The sequence below is a fragment of the Coregonus lavaretus genome (genome assembly GCF_964263955.1).
Source record: "Coregonus lavaretus genome assembly, chromosome: 36".
In the NCBI taxonomy this organism is placed as follows: Eukaryota; Metazoa; Chordata; class Actinopteri; order Salmoniformes; family Salmonidae; genus Coregonus; species Coregonus lavaretus.
In genome coordinates this window covers 22,467,913-22,495,436 of record NC_140023.1, presented here as the reverse complement: position 1 = coordinate 22,495,436, position 27,524 = coordinate 22,467,913, and the positions used below count along the sequence as shown (strand labels likewise).

Genomic DNA, 27,524 nt, shown 5'->3' with positions numbered 1-27,524 from the left:
CATCTACACTGATTGAAGTTTAGGTGACATCAATAAGGTATCATAGCTGTCACCTGGATTCACCTGGTCAGTCTATGTCATGGAAAGAGCAGGTGTTCTTAATGTTTTGTATACTCAGTGTAAGCTTAAGTATTGAAGTATTTTCTGATCTAGACCTTAGGATAATGTTTGCTCCATGTTCTGAATCTAGAAAAACATGCCAAAATGCTAATGCAATTAGTGCAGGAGCATTATATAGTTAAAAAATATTACATATTTCAGTAATATAATGTTATAATTAAACAATCAAGGCCTTTAAACACATTTTTACATTTATTGTTAGACATTTGGTGGGTGCTTATATTTGTCCTATGAATTATAAATGTGTTTTTTGCATATCCCAACTCACCACAGACACCCTCAGAGAATAGGGTCACGGCCAGGGTCAGCCATTATCAACAGCGACCCTGCAGCAATTAGGGTTAAGTGCCTTGCTCAAGGGCACATCAATAGATTTTTCACCTTGTCGGCTTGGGGATTCGAACCGTAAAATCTATGATATACTGCTGTGCCGCACGTGCACCATAAAAACACAAAAAAATAACAAATGAAACATTTACCTTGCTTGACGTAGAAACAGGTGAACAGTTTTGGAACACTGAGCTGCACTAGGTGGCTGTGTTACCAGTGTGTTGCCTTTGACGATAAGGCACCGGACTACACCCATATAGGTTTGAACCTAGAAGAAGACCAAGAGACGACAGTAGGCAAGAAGGAGTCGACCGGGATGGGTGAGAGGAATGTCCAGTTGTCCAGAAAAGCATGGTAAGCTAACGTTACTGAGTGTCAAGCTAGCTAGCTTGGCTACAACTGATCAAGTTGAGTTGGCTAGCTAGCTGCGTTTTACAGCCAGTCTCAGTTTTACACTTTGCTAGCTAGATAATGAACTAAACTACAATTATCATAAACCATTATTATCTAGGTAGCTAAATATTTGTCAGTTGTAACGCAAGCAGGATCGTGGCATGTCAGAAGCAATGCATGTTGGCTAGCTCACGTTAACTAGATGCACTGTGTAAACCACTGTGCCAGTCTGCCTGTGTGATGACATGGCATATTATCCAGAGCCACTGGTTGGATTGGATTTACTGTCCCCCGCCAAAACTCATGCTCTCTCCTCCCTGTAAAAGTCTCCCAGACTTTTATCAAAACTAACATGTCCATCCCCCTATCCCCAGGTGAGTCTGCTGGGCTATGGAACTCTAGAGCATAACATCAAAAAACCTGACACCCTGTTGTCAGCTATATGCAAACAGTTCCCTGTGGAAGGATGCAACTATCAAGGCTTTTAAAGGCAACATTTTGGGGATGACCAAATGCAATATAATTTTGTATAAACTCACTTTTTCATAGCATGTTTGTCACTAACTTTAACTAACTTCTGTGTTAACTTAAACAACATTTGGAGCTTTTGATTGAAAAGGTCTAAAGTAAATGCAAAGCCTATGTCCAAGGTGAGTATACTTTTATTCATGCACACTACCGGTCAAATGTTTTAGAACACCTACTCATTCAAGGGTTTTTTCTTTATTTTTACTGTTTTCTACATTGTATAATAATAGTGAAGACATCAAAACTATGAAATAACACACATGGAATCATGTAGTAACCAAAAAAAGTGTTAAACAAATCAAAATATATTTTATATTTGAGATTCTTCAAGTAGCCACCCTTTGCCTTGATGACAGCTTTGCACACTTGGCATTCTCTCAACCAGCTTCATGAGGTAGTCACCTGTAATGCATTTCAATTAACAGGTGTGCCTTCTTAAAAGTTAATTTGTAGAATTTCTTTCCTTCTTAATGCGTTTGAGCCAATCAGTTGTGTTGTGACAAGGTGGGGGGGGGGGGGGGGGGGGGGGGGGGGGGGGGGGGGGGGGGGGGGGGTATACAGAAGATAGCACTATTTGGTAAAAGACCAAGTCCATATTATGGCAAGAACAGCTCGAATAAGCTAAGAAAAAACGACAGTCAATACGGAAAATGTCAAGAACTTTGAACGTTTCTTCAAGTGCAGTCGCAAAAACCATAAAGCGCTATGATGAAACTGGCTCTCATGAGGACCGCCACAGGAATGGAAGACCCAGAGTTACCACTGCTGCAGAGGATAAGTTCATTAGAGTTACCAGCCTTCGAAATTGCAGCCCAAATAAATGCTTCACAGAGTTCAAGTAACAAACACATCTCAACATCAACTGTTCAGAGGAGACCGTGTGAATCAGACCTTCATGGTCGAATTGCTGCAAAGAATGCACTACTAAAGGACACCAATAATAAGCAGAGACTTGCTTGGGCCAAGAAACACAAGCAATGGACATTAGACCGGGGGAAATTTGTCGTTTGGTCTGGAGTCCAAATTTGAGATTTTCGGTTCCAACCGCCATGTCTTTGTGAGACGCAGTGTGGGTGAACGGATGATCTCTGCATGTGTATTTCCCATCGTAAAGCATGGCGGAGGAGGTGTTATGGTGTGGGGGGTGCTTTGCTGGTGACACTGTTTGTGATTTATTTAGAATTCAAGGCATACTTAACCATTATGGCTACCACAGCATTCTGCAGCGATACGCCATCCCATCTGGTTTGGACTTATTGGGACTATCATTTGTTTTTCAACAGGACAATGACCCAACACACCACCAGGCTGTGTAAGGGCTATTTTACCAAGAAAGAGAGTGATGGAGTTCTGCATAAGATGACCTGGCCTCCACAATCACCCGACCTCAACCGGATTGAGATGGTTTGGGATGAGTCGAACCGCAGAGTGAAGGAAAAGCAGCCAACAAGTGCTCACCTGTTAATTGAAATGCATTACAGGTGACTACCTCATGAAGCTGGTTGAGAGAATGCCAAGTGTGCAAAGCTGTCATCACGGCAAAGGGTGGCTATTTGAAGAATCTCCAATATAAAATATATTTTGATTTGTTTAACACTTTTTTGGTTACTACATGATTCCATATGTGTTCATAGTTTTGATGTCTTCACTATTATTCTACAATGTAGAAAATAGTAAAAATAAAGAAAAACCCTTGAATGAGTAGATGTTCTAAAACTTTTGACCGGTAGTCTATATCAGACATCACACAGGTGTGTCAGCTAAAATATATATCCCAGACAAGATTGAAAAATGGGACAAGTAGACTTGTGTCTGTAGCTGTTGGTATGAATTTGAGCGGTTAGGTTACATACTGACAGAATGGCTGTGAGACACAGAGAGACTGTTGCTTTACTCCCCTTGCTTCTGCTACCACTGAAGGCCACAGTCTTCAGTCAGTGTCACCATCCAGGCCCATGTCACGGCATGCAGTGGCCTGATAGGAGATGACAAATGCATTATGTACCTTTCATCACCAAAGCTGTGTTAGCATTTACTGCACGTTGTTGAACAATTCATTGCTTTTGTTAGTGTCATTGATATATGAAAATTCACATACAATATTCAGTTCATAAGCATTGACTAATACACTACATGATTAAAAGTATGTGGACACCTGCTCGTCGAACATCTCATTCCAAAATCATGGGCATTAATATGGAGTTGGTCCCCCCTTTGCTGCTATAACAGGCTCCCGAGTGGCGCAGTGGTCTAAGGCACTGCATCTCAGTGCTTGAGGCGTCACTACAGACCCCCTGGTTCGATTCCAGGCTGTATCACAACCGGCTGTCCCATAGGGCGGCGCACAATTGGCCCAGCGTAGTCCGGGTTTGGCCGGTGTAGGCCGTCATTGTAAATAAGAATTTGTTCTTAACTGACTTGGCTAGTTAAATAAAGGTAAAATAAATAAAAAATCAACAGCCTCTGCTCTTCTGGGAAGGCTTTCCACTAGAACACTGTTGGAACATTGCTACAGGGACTTGCTTCCATTCAGCCACAAGAGCATTAATGAGGTCGGGCACTGATGTTGGGCGATTAGGCCTGGCTCGCAGTCAGCGTTCCAATTCATCCCAAAGGTGTTCGATGGGGTTGAGGTCAGGGCTCTGTGCAGGCCAGTCAAGTTCTTCCACACCAATATCGACAAACCATTTTTGTTTTTACCTCGCTTTGTGCACGGGGGCATTGTCATGCTGAAACAGGAAATGGCCTTCCCCAAACTGTTGCCACAAAGTTGGAAGCACAGAGTCATCTAGAACGTCATTGTATGCTGTAGCGTAAAATAATTCCCTTCACCGGAACTAAGGAGCCTAGACCGAACCATGAAAAACAGCCCCAGACCATTATTCATCCTCCACCAAACTTGACAGTTGGCACTATGCATTCAGGCAGGTAGGTAGCGTTCTCCTGGCATCCGCCAAACCCAGATTAGTCCGTCAGACTGTCAGATGGTGAAGCGTTATTCAACACTCCAGAGAACGCATTTCCACTGCTCCCGAGTCCAATGGCGGTGAGCTTTACACCACTCCAGCCAACACTTGGAATTGCACATGGTGATCTTAGGGTCGTGTGCAGCTGCTTGGCCATGGAAACCTATTTCATGAAGCTCCCGACGTACAGTTCTTGTGCTGACGTTGCTTCCAGAGGCAGTTTGGAACTCGGTAGTGAGTGAACTGACTTGTTGGAAAGGTGGCATCCTATGACGGTGCCACGTTGAAAGTCACTGAGCTCTTCAGTAAGGCCATTCTACTGCCAATGTTTGTCTATGTAGCTTGCATGGCTGTGTGCTCGATTTTTATACACCTGTCAGCAACGGGTGTGGCTGAAATAGTCGAATCCACTAATTTGAAGGGGTGTCCACATACTTTTGTATATATAGTGTACCTCTAGGGCAGGAGTAGGCAACCCTGGTCCTGGAGTGCCGCAGGCACTTCGTGTTTTTGATTTAACCGACCTGGAAGACCAGGTGTGTTGAATTTAGGCAATCACTCAACTGATCAATTAGTTCAGTTGGTCAGGGCTGTGTTCAGTACATAAAAACATAATAGAATATTCAATTGAACGGAAATGGTACTGTACTGAACGACTAGTTGAAAGACGGGGAGGGGTTGGGTTGTGGGTTCAAAATGCACCGCTGCCCTTTAAATACTTCAGTCATTGCTTCAAGCCACACCCCGGCACACCCACCGAACGGAGCAAAGGTATCTGTCTGTTCAAGAGCGTACATGAATGTTTCGGGAAAACGTGGCGTTCAGTACAAACCGTTCCGCAACGTAGCAAATGTTCAAGTGAACTGAATGCACCCCTGGTGCTGTGCCTAGTTGAAACTCCAGGAACAGGGTTTGCTACCCCTGCTCTAGGGTCCTGTGGGACTGCTGTGCAAGGTATTGGGCAACATCTTTCTTCCAGGGGTCATATTCACAAAGTGTCTTAGAGTAGGGATAGTGATCTAGGATAACCTCCCCCTTGTCAATGGAATTGTACTCAGTGTGAAGGCAAAACTTATCCTAAAATCAGTACTACTCTGAGATTCTTTGTGAATATGGCCCCTGGCCTGTCAGCAATGCCACACCACCTGAAATACAACAAAAACATGAATAAGAATTAGCTTAGTCAGTCAGTAACTTAGTTTACTAGCTAATGAAACACTAATGTAAATGTGCACAAGCCCCCTAATCAGACGAATTATATGAAAACACAGCCTATTTGCAGTAAAATGAGGGGCATTGTTCTTGCCAACTTTCAGTCATGAAAGCATAAATAAAAAGGGAACAAAGTAGCCTGACAAAAACTGTTCAAATAGTCAGTAACTACCTACCAATATAGCTACCAATGATATAGCTAGTTGTTATTTTCTAGAAATCTAGCTAGCTAAGGTGAACTCTGTTGATGGGGTTAAGATAACGTTAGCTAGCTTTCCCCCAGCAGTTTCAAGATAGCTGGCTAGTTAATTAAATTTTTATCAACTTTATCAATCAGATGAATAGCTAGCAAATATATTTATTCAGCTATGTGTCCCTTGTAGCAGCTAGCTGACCCACGTTTTTGATGCATGCCTCCACACGTAAAAGCTGGATAGGCTCTATGCACGCATTACTTCCGCATTGGCGTAAGGATGCATGGGCATTTCCGGTTACCGGAAAAAAACACACAGTAGACCGTTATGATGGCAGAGATTAAGTTTGCAAGGTGTTTGCTGGAGTTACCTAAAGTATCTGTTAATGATATACGGAGGGTCGTCCGGACATCCAGTACGACACCACGTAGCAAACTGGATAAAGGCTTCAAATTTTACGTTTCTTCTTTTCTTTGCAACTTTGAAGGTAATATGCTAATGCTAGCTAGCCTGAGCTAGAAGCCTTGCTTTGGTGTTTTAAGTCATGACTCCGTCCTGCTTTAGGTTAATCATGCTTTAAATAAAGTTTAATCATGTGTATATACCTCTCACTTCATGTGATCTCTGTGAGAGCCCACTGCTACCGCTCAATGAAGAAACTAAAGCCACCACACCAGCTGAGAGTAGGACTAGATTAAGTGACACGTTCAAAGTTCTGTTGAACTTGTTCAAGGTTCCGTTCAACACAGGTTTTACTCGTTTAATGTTACCACAGCTTTGATTGCCATTGCTAAGAGAACACTTTAGAACTTGAGTGGTTTTCACGATAGCTGAACAGTGGTAGCCTAATACAGACCAGGGTAGCTGAGTGGGAATTGCCATGCTTTGTTGTTGGGTCTGTTGTAAACAAATTGGAGTTTGGTTTGAAATGTAAACAATAATGAGATTACTACTGTTTCCTGACTTGATGACTGCAATGACAGTAACATATTCCACTCAGCTATTCTTCAAACTGCTGATGTTCTACTCAAAACTGTCCTGTCATCTTTACTTCTTTCTTTATAAACATATGGCCCAACTTCCTTGCTTTTGTACTTGATGTTTCTACTTTTCAAGAGGAATTAGGTGCAAAACCTTCACTCTACTGTTGTTATTGGTACTAGGCTACAATGTTGCACCACTCTCCTACTGCTCTGCCAATCCTTTCCCAAACTCCGGGCCGTGGGGCTGGAAGACTGAAATTGTTCCATTGAAACAGCACTGGAACAGCTCCCTTCTTCAGACGTCTGTGCCCAGCTGGAGTCGGAGGCTCTATCACATCTTCACTTAGAAAGTGTCGGCTGCAGACGCGTGTGTTTGTTGTAAGAAAGTTGACTCGTCGAATGTTAATCACCCACCGTTTATGTAATTCACTGTCTTTGGGAAAAGTAAAAAAACTAACAGAAGAATTGCATCTGGCAGACACTGTACATTGCGGCACACAGCAGTGATGGCTGGAAGAGCTGTCATCCCGTTTTTGAAAGGACACTTTCGTACGTTTACACGTCATCGTGTTATAAGTCAAGACGAAGTATTACAAGTACAAACATTAACATAAACATTAAGATAAACAACAACAACAACGACGAAAATTTACCATTTCGGATGTTTTTGACGACAAGCATTCAATGGTAGCATACGGTAGCACAGCATTCTAAGATAACCGGAAGTTTACATCCATCCTGAGATTTAACCGGAAATACGCCATGCTCGCCTGTGCATATCGCCTATGGCATCCTTTTCAGCAGCGGCCAGCACTGTATGTGAAGCTAACCACAATAAAGATTAGCCCCAATAATGCAATTTGCGGTTCGCCTTCACAATAAAGGTACCGCAGTGAAACAGACACAAATAGTGGAATCATGCCATGTTTGCACTAGATAATGCTTAACAAGTTTGGAATGTTATTATATAAATTCAACAAAAGACAATAATTAGTTAATTTGTCCAAAAAATTAAAAATCAGTTGAAATCACACTGTGGGTGTATTAGACTTCATAATTGAATTGGGGGCATAATTATATTTCACTGTACAACCTTACCTATGGATTGTGGTTCAATGAAATGGGGTATCAGCATCATACCTCTTATTGCAGGACTTTGACACCCCTGTGAAATGAACCACATTACTCTTCACAGTTGTGTTCTGTGGGTGTCACCGAGTAGGCTGATACCTCATTTCATGGACCCAGGATCCATAGGTAAACATTGCAATATGAATGTTCAATACGCACAATAGGCTGAATAGTGAGGTGATTTCCCACAATTGAAGTCCTGCATTAAGAGCTATGATGCTAATATGAAAATGTTATGGACCCAAGATCACGGTTGACAACTCCGTTGTGTCCTCCTCCCAGAGTGCGAAGAGCCTTGGCGTGACCCTGGACAACACCCTGTCGTTCTCCGCCAACATCAAGGCGGTGACCCGATCCTGCAGGTTCATGCTCTACAACATTCGGAGAGTACGACCCTGCCTTACACAGGAAGCGGCACAGGTCCTAATCCAGGCACTTGTCATCTCCCGTCTGGATTACTGCAACTCGCTGTTGGCTGGGCTCCCTGCCTGTGCCATTAAACCCCTACAACTCATCCAGAATGCCGCAGCCCGTCTGGTGTTCAACCTTCCCAAGTTCTCTCACGTCACCCCCCTCCTCCGCACACTCCACTGGCTTCCAGTTGAAGCTCGCATCCGTTACAAGACCATGGTGCTTGCCTATGGAGCAGTGAGGGGAACGGCACCTCCGTACCTTCAGGCTCTGATCAGTCCCTACACCCAGGCGAGGGCATTGCGTTCATCCACCTCTGGCCTGCTGGCTCCCCTTCCTCTGCGGAAGCATAGTTCCCGCTCAGCCCAGTCAAAGCTGTTCGCTGCTCTGGCTCCCCAATGGTGGAACAAGCTCCCTCACGACGCCAGGACAGCGGAGTCACTCACCACCTTCCGGAGACATTTGAAACCCCACCTCTTTAAGGAACACCTGGGATAGGATAAAGTAATCCTTCTACCCCCCCCCCCCCAAAAAAAAAAAAAAAAGTATAATTGTAAAGTGGTTATCCCACTGGCTATAGGGTGAATGCACCAATTTGTAGTCGCTCTGGATAAGAGCGTCTGCTAAATGACGTAAATGTGCCCTTGAGCAAGGCACTTAACCCTAATTGCTCCTGTAAGTCGCTCTGGATAAGAGCGTCTGCTAAATGACTAAAATGTAAATGTAAATGTAAGATCCATAGGCAAGGCATAGCGTCTAATACATCCAACAGATTTTAATTTTTTGGTCAAATTAACAAATTATTGTCTTTTGTTTAATTTATATAACAACAACCCAAACTTGTTAAGCATTATTTAGACCAAATATGGCATGATTCCACTATTTGCATCTGTTTGCGGCAGTTTCAACGCAGGACTTTTCTTTTGAAGGCAAACCACAAATTCTACTATTGTGGCTAATCGTTATTGTGGCTAGCTTCACATATGTGGTGCAAAAGCAGGCAAAAGTAGTCGAGCAACGTGCGGTGACATTGATCAACCAATGGTGTGTTAGATACCACCCACAGACATTTGATTGGCACCCTCTCATTATCATATTGGAGGAAGAAATACAGAAATAAATAAATGAATAAATATATAAATGAATTAAATGAATTAAAGTTAGAATAATTAGATAATACATATATAAATAATTAAATACATACAGATATGTAGAGAATTAATTACTTTTAGTCAGTGTTTTTGTATTTCCTTGGTCATTTATTTAATAATGTGTGGATTTATTTATATATTTATTTATATATTTATATGTGCATTTATTTATTTATTTAATTCTAATTATGGCCGGTTTGGTCTTCCATATATTACAGTATTATAGACACTTATTACAGTATTATAGACACTATGTCCTTAGATTTCCTATGATCTTCTATGTAGAAGAACCCCTTACTTTCTAATAACTCTTGTGTAGCTTGTGAGCGTCATAGAGCAAAACGTGTGCGTGTTTGTGAGAGTCTCAGCTTTTCATGAATAGTTTTCAATAGTTTGTAGCTCAAACCCTTCGGACTCTACAGACGTTTTTGTAAAAAGACCCGGCACCTGGCCCTTATCTAACAAACACTGCTCTAGCACAGCCCCCGGTAATTACACAGACTAATGGTAATTAGACTAATCCAATGGTACAACCCAAAATTACAAATACACAATGGTTAAAAGGGGATAGAAATCGAAATCGCGCCAGCGTCGCGGTGAGACTCATTGGGTTAACAACCCAAATAGCACTGTAACAGTAATCCAAATGCAATCTATACGTATCTACACCAGAAGAATTTATACACAGAATATATTAAGAATGGTAAGTACAGCAATAGATATATTAGAGTGGGCTATGTCAAGAATCCAGCATACAAATTAATATGTGGTGTGTATAAACAGTGTCAAATAAAATAAAATAAAATGTTATTGGTCATATACACATATTTAGCAGATGTTATTGCGGGTGTAGCAAAATGCTTGTGTTCCTAGCTCCAACAGTGCAGTAGTATCTAACAATTCGCAACAATACACACAAATCTAAAAGTAAAAGAATGGAATTAAGAAATATATAAATATTAGGACGAGCAATGTCGGAGTAGCATTGACTAGAATACAGTAGAATACAATATACACATACAGCATGAAATGAGTAAAACAGTATGTACCGGGTGGTAGCCGGCTAGTGATGGTGACTAAGTTCAGGGCAGGGTACTGGGTTGAGGCTGGCTAGTGATGGCCATTTAACAGTCTGATGGCCTTGAGATAGAAGCTGTTTTTCAGTCTCTCGGTCCCAGCTTTGATGCACCTGTACTGACCTTGCCTTCTGGATGGCAGCGGCCATGGCTCGGGTGGTTGATGTCCTCAATGATGTTTTAGGCCTTCCTGTGACATCGGGTGCTGTAAGTGTCCTGGAGGGCAGGCAGTGTGCCTCCGGTGATGCGTTGGGCAGACCGCACCACCCTCTGGAGAGCGCTGCGGTTGCAGGCGGTGCAGTTACCGTACCAGGCGGTGATACAGCCCGACAGCATGCTCTCAATTGTGCCTCTGTAAAAGTTTGTGAGGGTCTTAGGGGCCAAGACGAATTTCTTCAGCCTCCTGAGGTTGAAGAGGTGCTGTTGTGCCTTCTTCACCGTCTGTGTGAGTGGACCATTTCAGATTGTCAGTGATGTGCACGCCTAGGACCTTGAAGCTTTTCACCTTCTCCACTGCGGTCTCGTCGATGTGGATGGGGGCATGCTCCCTCGGCTGTCTCCTGAAGTCCACGATCAGCTCCTTCGTTTTGTTGATGTTGAGGGAGAGGTTATTTTCCTGGCACCACTCCACCAGGGCCCTCACCTCCTCCCTGTAGGCAGTCTCGTCATTGTTGGTAATCAAGCCTACTACTGTTGTGTCATCTGCAAACTTGATGATTGAGTTGGAGGCGTGCTTGGCCACGCAGTCATGGATAAACAGGGAGTACAGGAGGGGGCTGAGCAGCACCCTTGTGGGGCCGAGCATGCACCCTTGTGGGGCCCCTGTGTTAAAGATCAGCATAGTGGAGGTGTTGTTTCCTACCTTCACCACCTGGGGGCGGCCCATCAGGAAGTCCAGTACCCACTTGCAGTGTGATAGCGATTGCGTCGTCTGTGGATCAATTGTGGCGGTACAAAAATTGAAGTGGGTCTAGGGTGTCAGGTAATGTGGAGGGAGGTGATATGATCCTTAACTAGCCTCTCAAAGCACTTCATGAGGACAGAAGTGATTGTAACTAAAATGCAATGTACAGTAGTAGAAGTATTTGAATGAGCTATGTCGACAATACAGTAATATATAATATAATCATTTCTTGAGGCCATGGTTTTCCTGCAAACTCTATAGCCTATAGCTGTCATGACACTTCAGTTGGAGAAGTGTGTTGAGGATTCGTTGATGCTAGTGATTTGATGCTTGTGACGTTAGCCATATTGAGAGGACAGCTATGGAAGGCGGGCGCAAGGCTTAGAGCGGTTTGTTGGGGGGATTATAAATAGATAGAGAGAAAAACTGTCTCTGCCACTTCAGAGTGTGAAATGACTGAGGTGTCAACAAGGTGCTGTTTTTATTTGCAGTGATGTTATTACAGATCGCAGCCATGACATTTCATTTTTGTCTGACTTTTTCACTTAAAATATGCATTAGCTCAACTTGCTCCATTTAACTGAAAATGTTTCTGATTTGTGGAATCGTATAGGGAGTATTTGAATTACTTATGGTGTTTATAGAGTTATCTCTGGCATGCTAAGAACGTTTTTGATGATAAGTCATCACTTAAAGACAATTTTGTTATGAATTTTGGGAAACAACATATTGCTGGATGCAATTACGCCTTCCCCTTAGGATAGTGACAGTATGTGGACTCGCCCAATATGTTCAGGTGTGTCATCTTAGCCAACAAAGCAACTGTTCCCCAAGATGCTCAGGAAGATAGGAGCTGTTAAGGACACCACATTAAATGAATCAGGAAAACACATCTGTTGGTTCTCTTGGCAGTTATTTCTAGCTGCCATACTATAGCTAACTTAAAATGTGTTTTTTATGTGATTCTAAGCACAGCAACACATCTGACAACTCTTATTTTTTCATATGGTCGCCATCTACCATCTACTTGTAAATATCCATGTATATTTTATATGTTCTTTACACTTTTTCCTCACTCAATAGTGTTATAAACTGTATGTAACTACACATCAGGTACACAGCATACAGTAGTAGATGTAGTTATCTCAGCAACTGTTGTTGCTTAGGTCGGAGAACTGGGACACAGCCAGGGTTTCTAAGTACAGCCTTTAAAAAGCCCATCCGTCTTTCTTTCCAAGAAGTCAGATAAGCGCACTTTTAGAGCCGTACCATTGGGTTGGAGTGGATGCTTAAAGCTAAATAAGAATATAGTGTTGTCAAGGCATTCCATAAAAAAATATCTTTGCCGGGAGAGAAAGACCCTGACATGCTGTCATCTCTTTTTCCGCTGACTGAGGTTTATTCAGAGGAAGTATCTGCCGACTCTAGACGGAATAAAGCCTCTAAACATGCCATGATGAGCTGACTGGACTGTAAAAGCTGCCTCTCCTTGGTAACGAAGCTCTCGTCCTAAATTAGCTCCTGGAGCACACACTTAGATAAACCCTTGGTGTTTGAGACTTGATTGGAGGTAAACTGAATTTATGCTGATGATTTTCCCCCTTCAGTTTTGCTATTCATGACACACACTTATGTGGTGCAGTCAAGTGCATTTTGCTAGCACAGCAGAGGCTAGCTCAGAGATTCACTTAACCACACTGCCTTAGTATTAGGCAGAAGTGTGTTGTGTCATCTTTGTGTTGCTAATTAAGAATGTTGAATAACGTAGTGCCCATTCAGCAGATAGGAATGTGCTGTGTGTTTCCAAAAAGGCTACAAATCTTAGCTATCTTTCTCACCTCACAGCTTCTGTCTCTCATTGAATCAGAATGTGGAACTCAGAAAGATAGGCCTCAGTCCATGGCAATTCACTTTAACTTACTTTAACTTACAAATTGGCACATAATGATATATAGACTCAGTTGTAAGTCATAATATTGGTAAGTCGTTAGAGGGAAGTGTTTTTCAATCAGCTTGCGCAGCAGATTGGCAGTGATTGTGTACGGCTGTATCAAAGTGGCCGTAGTACTTGAAAGCCCTGAACCAATCTCTCACAATAAAGTTGTGACTTTATCTAGCAACATGCATGCCCCGCCCACCTGAGGATCTGTCTTTTTCAGCCATCTATTTCCTGTGTTTGAGGGGTTCAAAATCCACTCATCACTTAAATCTTGCTGGATTGATTGCTTTCATTTTACTCCTGCGTCTCTTTTATACTCTTGCTTGTACCTGTCGTTTTTACACGTTAACGCTACGACCACGGAAATGTTTGTAATGACCTGTCAAACACACCCCGGATGGAATACATTGGCTTTCCATTGCATTTATAAGCTAAAGCTTTGTCTGGGACTTAACGCACCGTCTCGACACTTTCAGAAAGAGAAGAGATATTTTTTTTTGTAGAATTGAAAAAAATTATATTTTTATACAGTTTAAATGTTTACAAATTAGATGCACAGAAATTAAAGCAACTTCCAAAAATGAACACTCAGACTATAGCTCTCGCCAGCTTGTAGTCCTAAAAAACTGAAATAACTTACCTCTGGTTCGTTCAGCCATTCCTATAGGGAAAATGAATGGGGAAAGAATAGGGTTTTGGGATGAACACTGAAAATAAGGCCTGAGGTTAACTTTGGTTTAGGAGATCTTATATATTTTGTTCTATGAGATAATATCAGTCAGTTAACATGCCTTTATGGATTTTGAAGCCTTTTATGTGCTTTTTTCTGTTGCATAAATGCTGATTGAGATGATCTTGTAGAACAAAACGTATAAGATCTAAGCCTGTTTGTCACGATCGTCTAATGAGGAGGACCAATGCGCAGCGTTGAAGGTGAACATATTATATTTATTAAATGATCACCCGATCAAAACAACAAACGAAAAACATGACGTCTATGGTTACAACACAAACCAACACAAACAAAATCCCACAAACCCGAATGAAAAACAGACAGTTTAAATATGGCTCCCAATCAGAGACAACCAACGAACAGCTGACACTCGTTGCCTCTGATTGGGAGTCACTAAGGCAAACATAGAAAACAAACCAGAACCCCCAACATAGAAACACACCACATAGAACAAACACACCCTGGCTCAACAACTAGAGTCCCATTTCCAGGGTGTGACACTGTTTTTACCACAGACCTGATTTTTGGTGTTTAACTCCAATGAACTCCATTCTATTTTCCATAAGCTTTGTCCAACTAACCATGGCAGAGTTAGTGCCTTCAAAAATACACCATTAACTATTGCTCTCTATAGTGACATTATGTCTGATCTTGCAAACGTAAACTTTAGATAGGTGTAATCAAGAGCCAAGCATGTAGATTTGTTTTATTTGAGGGTATCCTGCTATTGACACACTTGTTGAATTATGTAAGAGAATGTGACAACAACAGTCATTAATGAGGCAGTCTAGACAGCTCGGATGAATGCTAGTAGGGTAGACCGAGCAAGTGTTTGGTTGTTGCACCTGTTCCACCCCTTTATATTAATGTGTTCATATATGCAAATACACCCCATGTATTTATCTTAACACAAAACATATTTTTTAAATAGCTTATACAATAAGAAAATGTATATGTGAGTGCATTCTACGAAAATAAAAGTACAATTTGACAATAAATTGAACACCTGAATTCCCACCAAAATCCCTGAAAATGTTTTATGTGCTGTAATTCAGTCAATATCTGATGGATTATAAAAATTCTAAGTTTGGAGTATCTTCATCCATTTTCCAAATGTTGCATTTAGTAGAATTGTTTTTAAAACCTTTTAACAATTTCGATGACCGTTACTACTTTATCTTCAGTCAGACTAAACATGTGAGCAAGATACTGTGTCTGCAAGGTATACTTCCCCGCTGTGCTACAGCTGAGCTAAAGAAGCATTAGCATGCCCTGTTAAGCTCTAAATGGCAGTTGTCTCATTCCTCGCCCACTCAATTAGACACAATGACCTTTTGCTGCAGACTTCTCCCTCTGTTTTTCCTCTCCTTTTTCTCTCTTTGTTGCCCTGCTGATCTGTCGCTCCGAACATTCAGATGGCAGAGGTGGTGGCAGCGGGCAAGATCAAACTAGGTTCCTTGCCGCGACCAGAGCTTTAAGACACAGGGGCCATTATGTTCTTGTTCTGCTGTGTTGTTAACTGTGAAATGGGCGCTTATGACTGCATGATTTGGGCACTTGTTGATCAAAGCGGGGCGATCAAGAACTGAAATAAACTTGTGGTTTGCCTCAGTGCCCTGGGCTGACACCATTAAGGTTATATAGAGCCACCTAAGTTAAAATGCAGAGACTGAGATCTTGAGTGCTTTTGAAGTGACAGGTTGGTGCGAAATCTGTAACCCATCTCTGCTGCACTGTATAAGCACAATGGACAGCACCCTACACAGTAAAGCAAGGCCTATTTGGCAATGAATATAGGCCACAATATATAATTTTGAAAAGAATAATGGGCAAATGTTGCACAATCTGTCACGATCGTCCAATGAGGGAGACCAAAGCGCAGCGCGTTGAGCGAACATGACTTTATTAATTAAAGCCTAAACACGAAAACCACAAAACAAATGACGATACGTGAAGTCCACAGTGACAATGACTGTACAGGAACAAAAACCCACAACACTAAGGTGAACACTGACAGTTTAAATATGGCTCCCAATCAGAGATAACGAGCCGACAGCTGACACTCGTTACCACTGATTGGGAGTCACACGACCAAACAAGGAAACACAACCAAAACCAAACCAAACACAACAAAACGAACACACCCTGGCTCAACATACAAAGTCCCGGAGCCAGAGCGTGACAGTACCCCCCCCTAAAGGCGCGGACTGCGACCGCGCCTCAAAAACCCCAAACAGGGGAGGGCTGGGTGGGCATTACTCCTCGGAGGCGGCTCCGGCTCCGGGCTTGACCACCACCCTTCTTCAATCCCCCCGTAGCGCCCCCGGTCCGATCTGACCCAGCTGGTAGGATCTGGACTGACGACGCGCACCCCTGGCTTGGCGCGTGAGGCAGGAACGGACCGGACCTGGCTGACGATACGCACCCTAGGCTTGATGCGTGGAGCCGGAACGGGCCTCACCAGGCTGACGACTCGCATCCCTGGCTTGGTGCGAGTAGTAGGAATGGGCTGGATCAGGCTGACGGCTCGCACCCTTGGCTTGGTGCGAGTAGCAGGGACGAGCTGAACCAGGCTGACGACTCGCACCCTTGGCTTGGTGCGAGTAGCAGGAACGGGCTGGACCAGGCCGACGACTCGTACCCCTGGCTTGGTGCGAGTAGCAGGAACGGGCTGGACCAGGCTGACGACTCGCACCCTTGGCTTGGTGCGAGTAGCAGGAACGGGCTGGACCAGGCTGACGACTCGCACCCTTGGCTTGGTGCGAGTAGCAGGAACAGGCCGGGCTGGGCTGGCGACGCACACCGTAGGTTTTGTGCGTGGAGCAGGAACAGGCCGGGCTGGGCTGGCAACGCACACCGTAGGCTTTGTGCGTTGAGCAGGAACAGGCCGGGCTGGGCTGGCGACGCACACCGTAGGCTTTGTGCGTTGAGCAGGAACAGGCCGGGCTGGGCTGGCGACGCACACAGTAGGCTTTGTGCGTTGAGCAGGAACAGGCCGGGCTGGGCTGGCGACGCACACCGTAGGTTTTGTGCGTGGAGCAGAAACAGACCGGGCTGGGCTGGCGACGCACACCGTAGGCTTTGTGCGTTGAGCAGGAACAGGCCGGGCTGGGCTGGCGACGCACACCGTGGACTTGGTGCGTGGAGTAGGAACAGGCCGGTCCATACTGGGAACACACACCACTGGCCTTAACCGGGGATCAGGAACGGGCCGGACCGGACTGGTAACACACCTCAGTCTCTCACGCAGTGCCTCAACTACTTCCCTCCCTCTACTCGCCAATGGCTCCCGTAATCCGGTAGCCTTCTCTCCACGTCTCCCTGTGGCAGCCTCCTGCTGCCCAGCCGCCCAAGCCATGTGCCCCCCCCAAAAAACTTTTTGGGGTTGCCTCTCGTCCTTCCGACGATGACCCTGCTGACGCCGTTGCTCCTCTCCATCCTGGGTCTCCCCCTTCATCGCCCTCCGGTACCGGACGGCCTCCTCCTTCGTAATATGCCCCCAGCCGAGGAGGACATCCACCAGCGTTACCTCCTGCGTGTGTTCCTGGACACGCTGCTTGGTCCTGGTACGGTGGGTTTTTCTGTCACGATCGTCCAATGAGGGAGACCAAAGCGCAGCGCGTTGAGCGAACATGACTTTATTAATTAAAGCCTAAACACGAAAACCACAAAACAAATGACGATACGTGAAGTCCACAGTGACAATGACTGTACAGGAACAAAAACCCACAACACTAAGGTGAACACTGACAGTTTAAATATGGCTCCCAATCAGAGATAACGAGCCGACAGCTGACACTCGTTACCACTGATTGGGAGTCACACGACCAAACAAGGAAACACAACCAAAACCAAACCAAACACAACAAAACGAACACACCCTGGCTCAACATACAAAGTCCCGGAGCCAGAGCGTGACACAATCCAGGTGTGGAAAGCTCTTAGTGATTTACCCAGAAAGACTCACAGCTGTAATCGCTGCCAAAGGTGCTTCTACGAAGTATTAACTCAGGGGTGTGAATACTTACAGTACCTGTCAAAAGATTGGACACACATACTCATTCAAGGGTTTTTATTTATTTGTTATTATTTTCTACACTGTAGAATAATAGTCAAGACATCAACACTAGGAAATAACACACATGGAATCATGTAGTAACCAAAAAAGTGTTAAACAAATCAAAATATATTTTAGATTTTAGATTCTTCAAAGTAGCCACCCTTTACCTTGATGACAGCTTTGCACACTCTTGGCATTCTCTCAACCAGCTTCACCTGGAATGCTTTTCCAACAGTTGAAGGAGTTCCCTCATATGCTGAGCACTTGTTGGCTGCTTTTCCTTCACTCTGCGGTCCGACTCATCCCAAACCATCTCAATTGTGTTGAGGTCGGGTGATTGTGGAGGCCTGGTAATCTGATGCAGCACTCCATCACTCTCATTCTTGGTCAAATAGCCCTTACACAGCCTGGAGGTGTGTTGGGTCATTGTCCTGTTGAAAAACAATTGATAGTCCAGATGGGATGGTGTATTGCTGCAGAATGCTGTGGTAGCCATGCTGGTTAAGTGTGCCTTGAATTCTAAATAAATCACAGACAGTGTCACCAGCAAAACACCCCCACACCATCACACCTCCACCTCCATGCTTCACGGTGGGAACCACACATGCGGAGATCATCCGTTCACCTACTCTGTGTCTAGGTGTTTTCACTTTGTCATTATGGAGTATTGTGTGTAGATGGGTGGTTTTATTTCTGATGTCCATCGTGGCAGTGGCAGATTAACTGGTTAGAGCTAAATAGGCTAATAACAGTAATGCCTTTTACAGCTAGCTAAGAAGCTAAGTAAACTATTATTGGTGGGGCATGATGCAGAGTTGAGATAAGCAGCTTCAACTGTAAACTTGACCCAGTCCTTATAAATCATATAAATCTAAATCAAATATTCAGGTGGAGGTGTATCTTCTATTTCACGTAGGCTAGCACTTTATTCACTTAGCCTACCACAGATGAGCAGTAATTTTTCCTTGCTTTTTATGCAAGGAGTCATACCTAACCGTCCAGTGGCTTTCCATAGCAAACACACACACACAATCTGCGGCGCGCTCTTTCCATGGTGCTCATACAGCGCAGTGTACTCTTTGCTCCTCTCATGTCTGGTGGAAAAGCCACACTTTTGATGCCATCTGAGCCTGAGAATCTAGTCGAGTGGGTGGGTTCCCATGATTTGGAAATGTTCATGATTTGGACATGCTCCGTAGATCATCCTCTCAGGGTAGATGGTTCCAATTAAAATAAAATCCTAGCAGAAGAATAGAGGCCTCCAGATGTCTTCTCGGATTGGTTGGTTGAATAAGGTCTTCAGGCCTTTTGGTCCAGAAACAGATTGCTAAGGTTGTCCTAGTAGGAATCGACATATTTTACTCAGCTCATCTGACATTCAAGGGCACATCTGTGGTAGATTTGTCTCAAAGCTTCAGTACATGTCAGATAAGCGCGACACATATACCCATTAATCTATTACATAGCCTTACAATTAAAACATTTCTATTCACTTATGTCTGTCTATCTGTTCACTGCCCACATTTCTGCTGACGTTGAGAGACTAAATATTGTATGTGAGCGCTCTTTATTACATCCAAGTAGAAAATGAAGATTCTCATAAAAGTGAAGGCTTTGCTGACAACCAAGGCCACAAAAAGAGAGCTTTGAACTTCATTACACAGCACAAATTGCCTATTTGAATAACAAAATAAGTAAAAGCCCATTAATAGGTAAGGCAGGTCACGCGTGATACAAGTCAGTATTCGACGTCCATCCGTATCTGAGGACGTCGGGAGATGACGTGGAAACCGACCACTAGGGGTAACAGTGAGAGCTGTTACCTTTAAGTAGGTTTCGGTTTAGTTAGGGGGTTGTGGACGGGAATGGCAGATGGTCATAAGCATCTGGTTTGAGAGGTTGCATGTTTGAATCCAGCGATAGAAAGTTGTTTTTTATGTTTTTGATTTAAGCCTATCCCAAACCTTAACCCTTACCTTAATCATTCAAAGTTAATTCATAACAATAGAAATTAAGAGTTAATGGCTAAACTTAACTCTAACCTTAATTTTAATTTGTAAATGCCGAAACTTAACCTTAAACACTTAAAATTTGACGTTTGGAGCAACTTTGAAATTTGAAGTTTGAGAAACATGGATCAATGTCTAATTCTGCTGTGAGACTGTGAGAGCTGGTTGAATAGGCTCCCTGCTCCTAATGGCCAGGCTGCCATCTTACTGTGTAATGGTTATCCAGTGTGACTAAAGATATTCTCCTTAAATTATTTCCTGCTTGCGCTGACTGGTGACAATAGTCTTAAAGTGGCACTCCAGTCTCCTTTTCACCTCATTTAACACCTGATTTATTTAACAAAAGGCACATCTCAATATGTGGTCCAGGTACAGTGAGGGAAAAAAGTATTTGATCCCCTGCTGATTTTGTACGTTTGCCCACTGACAAAGACATGATCAGTCTATAATTTCAATGGTAGGTTTATTTGAACAGTGAGAGACTAACAACAAAAGAATCCAGAAAAACGCATGTCAAAAATGTTATAAATTGATTTGCATTTTAATTAGGGAAATAAGTATTTGACCCCTCTGCAAAACATGACTTAGTACTTGGTGGCAAAACCCTTGTTGGCAATCACAGAGGTCAGATGTTTCTTGTAGTTGGCCACCAGGTTTGCACACATCTCAGGAGGGATTTTGTCCCACTCCTCTTTGCAGATCTTCTCCAAGTCATTAAGGTTTCAAGGCTGACGTTTGGCAACTCAAACCTTCAGCTCCCTCCACATATTTTCTATGGGATTAAGGTCTGGAGACTGGCTAGGCCACTCCAGGACCTTAATGTGCTTCTTCTTGAGCCACTCCTTTGTTGCCTTGGCCGTGTGTTTTGGGTCATTGTCATGCTGGAATACCCATCCACGACCCATTTTCAATGCCCTGGCTGAGGGAAGGAGGTTCTCACCCAAGATTTGACGGTACATGGCCCCGTCCATCGTCCCTTTGATGTGGTAAAGTTGTCCTGTCCCCTTAGCAGAAAAACACCCCAAAAGCATAATGTTTCCACCTCCATTTTTGACGGTGGGGATAGTGTTCTTGGGGTCATAGTCAGCATTCCTCCTCCTCCAAACACGGCGAGTTGAGTTGATGCCAAAGAGCTCGATTTTGGTCTCATCTGACCACAACACTTTCACCCAGTTCTCCTCTGAATCATTCCAATGTTCATTGGCAAACTTCAGACGGGCCTGTATATGTACTTTATTGAGCAGGGGGACCTTGCGGGCGCTGCATGATTTCAGTCCTTCACGGCGTAGTGTGTTACCAATTGTTTTCTTGGTGACTATGGTCCCAGCTGCCTTGAGATCATTGACAAGATCCTCCCGTGTAGTTCTGGACTGATTCCCTCACCTTTCTCATGATCATTGCAACTCCACAAGGTGATATCTTGCATGGAGCCCCAGGCCGAGGGAGATTGACAGTTCTTTTGTGTTTCTTCCATTTGCGAATAATCGCACCAACTGTTGTCACCTTCTCACCAAGCTGCTTGGCGATGGTCTTGTAGCCCATTCCAGCCTTGTGTAGGTCTACAATCTTGTCCCTGACATCCTTGGAGAGCTCTTTGGTCTTGGCCATGGTGGAGCGTTTGGAATCTGATTGATTGATTGCTTCTGTGGACAGGTGTCTTTTATACAGGTAACAAGCTGAGATTAGGAGCACTCCCTTTAAGAGTGTGCTCCTAATCTCAGTTTGTTACCTGTATAATAGACACCTGGGAGCCAGAAATCTTTCTGATTGAGAGGGGTTCAAATGCTTATTTCCCTCATTAAAATGCAAATCAATTTATAACATTTATGACATGCGTTTTTCTGGATTTTTGTTGTTGTTATTCTGTCTCTCACTGTTCAAATAAACCTACCATTAAAATTATAGACTGGTCATTTCTTTGTCAGTGGGCAAACGTACAAAATCAGCTGGGGATCAAATACTTTTTTCCCTCACTGTATGTCATGACATACAGTGCCTTCAGAAAGTATTCACACCTCTTACTTTTCAAAAAATTTTTGCATTACAGCCTGAAGTTAAAATTGATTAAATTGAGATGTTTTTTCACTGGCCTATGCACAATACCCCATAATGTCAAAGTGGAATTATGTTCTTAGAAATGTTTATTAATTAAAAATGAAAAGCTGAAATGTCTTGAGTCAATAAGTATTCAACCCCTTTGTTCAGGGAAGCCTAAATAAATTCAGGAGTACATAAATAAGTTGCATAGACTCACTCTGTGTGCAATAATAGTGTTTAACATGATTTTGGAATGACTACCTCATGTCTGTACCCCACACATACAATTATCTGTAAGGTCGCTCAGTCGAGCAGTGAATTTCAAGCACTGATTCAACAACAAAGACCAGGGAGGTTTTCCAATGCCTCGCAAAGAAGGGCACCTATTGGTAGATGGGTAAAAAATAAAAAAACAGACATTGAATATCCCTTTCACACCCAGTCAGTAGTACAAAGATACAGGCGTCCTTCCTAACTCAGTTGCCTTAGAGGAAGTAAACCGCCTAGGGATTTCACCTAGAGGCCAATGTAAACAGTTACAGAGTTTAATGGCTGTGATAGGAGGAAACTGAGGATGGATGGATCAACAACATTGTTGTTACTCCACAATACTAACATAAATTACTGTGAAAAGAAGGAAGACTGCACAGATTTTTTTTCTTCTCAAAAACAAGCATCCTGTTTGCAGTAAGGCACTAAAGTAAAACTGCAAAAAAATGTGGCGAAGAAATTTGCTTTATGTTTGGGGCAAATCCAACACAACACATAACTGACACGCTTCATATTTTCAAGCATGGTGGTGGCTGCATCATGTTAGGAGTATGCTTGTCATAGTCAAGGACTAGGGAGTTTGTTTATGATTAAAATAAATGGAATAGAGCTAAGCACAGGCAAAGTCCTAGAGGAACCTGGTTCAGTCTGCTTTCCAATAGACACTGGGAGACAAAACTTTCCTCTTTTGTTCTCTATTGCTCCTCTATTGTTCCTCAAGCAAGGGGGAGGCTGATGACATCACAGATTCCCAACAGAACAACTCCTTGAATGCCCTTGCGGTTGTGCCTAAAAAACACTATTTTGCTCATAACGTATGTTTTTACCCTTTAGTGTGTGTAGTTTACTGTATTTATACTTGAAATATCGTTTTTCAACTGTAAAAGTACAAAAATTGATGGAGGACATCTTTAAGTCACTTTCTGTCCCACAGGGGGAAGGAGTATGGGCACGATGTGGACTTCCTCTTGACCATGCCTGAGATGGGGAAAGAAGAGGGGCTACTGCTTCATGTGATCGACAGACTTAGAGACCAGGTAAGTTTGTGTACTACTGCGTACAGAAAAATCGCAATGTAAGTATACAGGATATACAGTACAAAAAGACATATCAGTCTCCTCAGAGAAGGTTCCAGAGTGGTTCGTTACCCTTTACCAAGATGAATAGTAAAAAAAGCACAGCACAGTGATGTTTGGATTATGGCAACCTCAACGGTTTTTAAGACATCGAGTGGAGTTTCGAGTTTCACTTCAGTAAAGGTTGGAGTGTGGAGTTAAGGTAAAGGTTGAATCTACCTGAGAGTCTGTTTTATTATAAAGGTCAATTCTACTTCCTTGCATCCTTGAAATGTCAAGACATCAAACTAATAGTTGAAAAGAGAGTAAAACCCTTGATCGCAGCTTACTCAGTGCTGACAAAGAACAAATGTTTTCTCTCCCTCAAGGTATGGAAATTGTGATTCCTCCCCCCTTCAAACTAGTGCACACAAACTACTGCAATGACTGAGTATGATGTGCCTAACCTTCATACACATACGTTACCAGTCAAAAGTTTGGACACACCTACTCGTTCAATGTTTTTTCTTTATTTTTACTATTTTTTACATTGTAGAATAATAGTGAAGACATCAGAACTATGAAATAACACATGTGGAATCATGTAGTAAATAAAAAAGTGCTGAACAAATCAAAATATATTTTATATTTGAGATTCTTCAAATAGCCACCCTTTGTCTTGATTACAGCTTTGCACACTCTTGGCATTCTCTCAACCAGCTTCACCTGGTGTCACGGATTCTGCCGAGACTGCTCCTCCTCCTGGTTCGGTCAGGCTTCGGCGTTCGCCGTCCCCGGAGTACTAGCTGCCACCGCTCTATGTTTCGTTATTTGATTGCTTTTGTCTGTCTGTTACACCTGTGTCCATTTGTGTGTTGATTACGTGTCTTATAAGTTCCTTGTTTTTGCACTAGACTGATTGTGTGTTGTGATTGCTGCCACTTTGTCAGAGCTACGTGTTTGCACTCTGTTTTGTTTCATGTTTAGTGTTTACGCGTGTGCGTAATTTTCCCTCGCCTCTTGGTGTTATTTCGAGGTCGGGTTTTTCCTCATAATCATTAGACTATTAAAGTCTGTTGGACTTAACCTCTGTGTCCTGCGCCTGACTCCTCCACCACATCCACATCGGTTCAAGTGACAGAACAACACACATTCATGGAGTCAGCAGGAACGGCGGCGGCACCCGAATCCCTGGAAGACCGGATCAACTACCAGGACACTATGATCCGGCAACTCGGGGCCGCCATGGACGAGGTGTCCAACACTCTGCGCCGATTGGTGAATCGAGAGGTGCCCACGCACTCTTACAACATCCCATCACCAACGGCCAGTCCTCCTCTCTCAGCACCGGAACCCAGTGGCATTCGGCTCTCGCTCCCGAGGGCATATGACGGTTCTGCAGCCGGGTGTCAGGGATTCCTCCTGCAGGTGGAACTTTACCTTGCCACCATACACCCGGCGCCCTCGGGATACGAGAGCGTCTCCGCCCTCATCTCCTGTCTCTCCGGCAAGGCGTTGGAGTGGGCCAACGCCGAATGGAGGGGAATAGACGCCGCAACCATCACCTACGCGGAGTTCTCCCGCCGCTTCAGGGCTGTCTTCGATCATCCACCTGAGGGGAAGGCGGCGGGAGAGCGTCTATTCCACCTCCGACAGGGGAAGAGGAGCGCACAGGAGATCGCACTGGAGTTCCGGACACTAGCGGCGGATGCGGGGTGGAATGAGAGGGCCCTCATCGACCACTACCGGTGTAGCCTACGAGAGGACGTTCGTCGTGAGCTGGCCTGCAGGGACACCAACCTGTCGTTTGACCAGTTGGTGGACATTTCCATCCGTCTAGACACCCTGCTGGCTACCCGCGGACGTCCCGAGTGGGGGTCGTCCATTCCACCCTCCAGCACCTCCGAGCCGATTCCCATGGAGCTCGGGGGTGCTGGCGCTAGAGAGAGGAGGAGAGGGAACCCGAGGGGGGCCATCCCCTGCACCACCTGTGGTTGTGGAGGACACACCGCGGCCAGGTGCTGGGGAGGGTCTCCTGGGAGAGGTGACAACAGGCCACGCACTGGGGAGTCAGTTCAGGTGAGTAGGCGCCCCACTTACCCAGAGCTTTCTGTTGGTCACATGAGTATTCCTGTGAGGTTTCAACAGGTGGCACCTCATTCCCAGCATAAGGCGCTAGTAGATTCAGGCGCAGCTGGGAACTTTATTGATCGGGCATTTTGCTGTAGGTTAGGAATTCCCCTTCGGCCGGTAGAAGCTCCATTTCCTGTCCACGCATTAGACAGCCGGCCGTTGGGGTCGGGCCTGATCAGGGAGGTCACAGCACCACTGACGATGACGATGCAGGGGGGTCATGAGGAGATCATTCAGTTTTATCTGATTGACTCTCCTGCGTACCCCGTGGTGTTGGGCCTTCCCTGGTTAAGCACCCATGATCCTACCATAGCGTGGCAACAGAGGGCTCTTATGGAGTGGTCTGCCCAGTGTGTAGGGAGATGTCTAGGTGTTTCCGTAGGGGCGACCTCGGTAGAGAGTCCGAACCAAGTGCCCGCACTGCGCATTCCCCCTGAGTATGAGGATTTAGCACTCGTGTTCAGCAAATTGAGGGCAACACGGCTACCTCCTCATAGACAGGGGGACTGTGCGATAAATCTCCAAACAGGAGCGGCTCTTCCACGGAGTCGTGTGTATCCCCTGTCTCAAGAGGAAACAGCGGCTATGGAGACTTACATAGCCGAGTCCTTGGCACAGGGATACATACGGTCCTCCACTTCCCCGGTCTCCTCGAGTTTCTTCTTTGTGAAGAAGAAGGACGGGGGATTGCGCCCGTGTATTGATTACCGTAGTCTCAATCAGATCACAGTTAAATACAGTTACCCACTTCCACTGATTGCGACGATGACGGAGTCATTACGCGGAGCGCGGTTCTTCACAAAGTTGGATCTCAGGAGCGCGTACAATCTGGTGCGCATTAGGGAGGGGGATGAATGGAAAACAGCATTTAGCACCACCTCGGGTCATTACGAGTATCTCGTCATGCCATACGGGTTAATGAATGCTCCTTCAGTCTTCCAATCCTTTGTTGACGAGATTTTCCGGGACATGCATGGGCAGGGTGTAGTAGTTTACATCGACGACATCCTAGTGTACTCTTCTACACGAGCCGAGCATGTAGCCCAGGTGCGCCGAGTGTTGAGAAGACTGTTGGAGCATGACTTGTATGTCAAGGCAGAGAAATGCCTGTTCTTCCAGGAGTCCGTCTCCTTTTTGGGTTATCGGTTGTCCGCGTCTGGTGTGGAGATAGAGGTAGACCGGGTATCGGCCGTGCGTAATTGGCAAACTCCAACCACTGTAAAAGAGGTGCAGCAGTTCTTGGGTTTTGCTAATTACTACCGGAGGTTTATTCTGGGTTTTGGACAGGTTGCAGCTCCCATTACGTCCCTGCTAAAGGGGGGTCCGGTTCGTTTGCAGTGGTCGGCTGAGGCGGACAGGGCATTTGTCAAACTGAAGAACCTGTTCACCTCGGCTCCGGTGCTGGCGCATCCGGATCCCTCTTTACCATTCCAAGTAGAGGTAGACGCGTCCGAGACCGGTATTGGGGCAGTCCTGTCACAACGGTCCGGCACGCCACCTAAACTCCGCCCCTGTGCGTTCTACTCCAAGAAGCTCAGCTCGGCGGAGCGCAACTATGACGTTGGGGACAGGGAGCTGTTAGCCGTAGTCCAGGCCCTAAAGGTGTGGAGGCATTGGCTTGAGGGGGCTCAACACCCTTTCCTCATTCTGACTGATCACCGTAACCTGGAGTACATCCGGGCAGCTAGGAGATTGAACCCTCGTCAGGCTAGGTGGAATATGTTCCTAACCCGGTTTGTTTTTAAGATCACATACATCCCCGGGTCCCAGAATGGTAAGGCAGACGCCCTGTCCCGGCGGTATGACACAGAGGAGAGGTCCAACGAGCCTACTTCCATATTGCCGGAGTCTTGTTTGGTGGCTCCGGTGGTATGGGAGGTCGATGCGGA

At 44.6% G+C, this 27,524-nt stretch overlaps 1 protein-coding gene across 1 annotated transcript in view; it reads left to right on the top strand.

Annotated features, from left to right (window-relative positions):
• The window catches only part of LOC311111021 (DNA nucleotidylexotransferase-like), a gene marked incomplete at both ends in the record, with an annotated part of 151,731 nt that overhangs the window by 104,190 nt on the left and 20,017 nt on the right, over positions 1-27,524 (top strand). Inside the window, one exon of the mRNA XM_084153712.1 lies at positions 23,382-23,484. Within this exon, the coding sequence (XP_084009838.1) occupies positions 23,382-23,484 (103 nt within the window). The remainder of the gene's footprint in view (positions 1-23,381; positions 23,485-27,524) is intronic.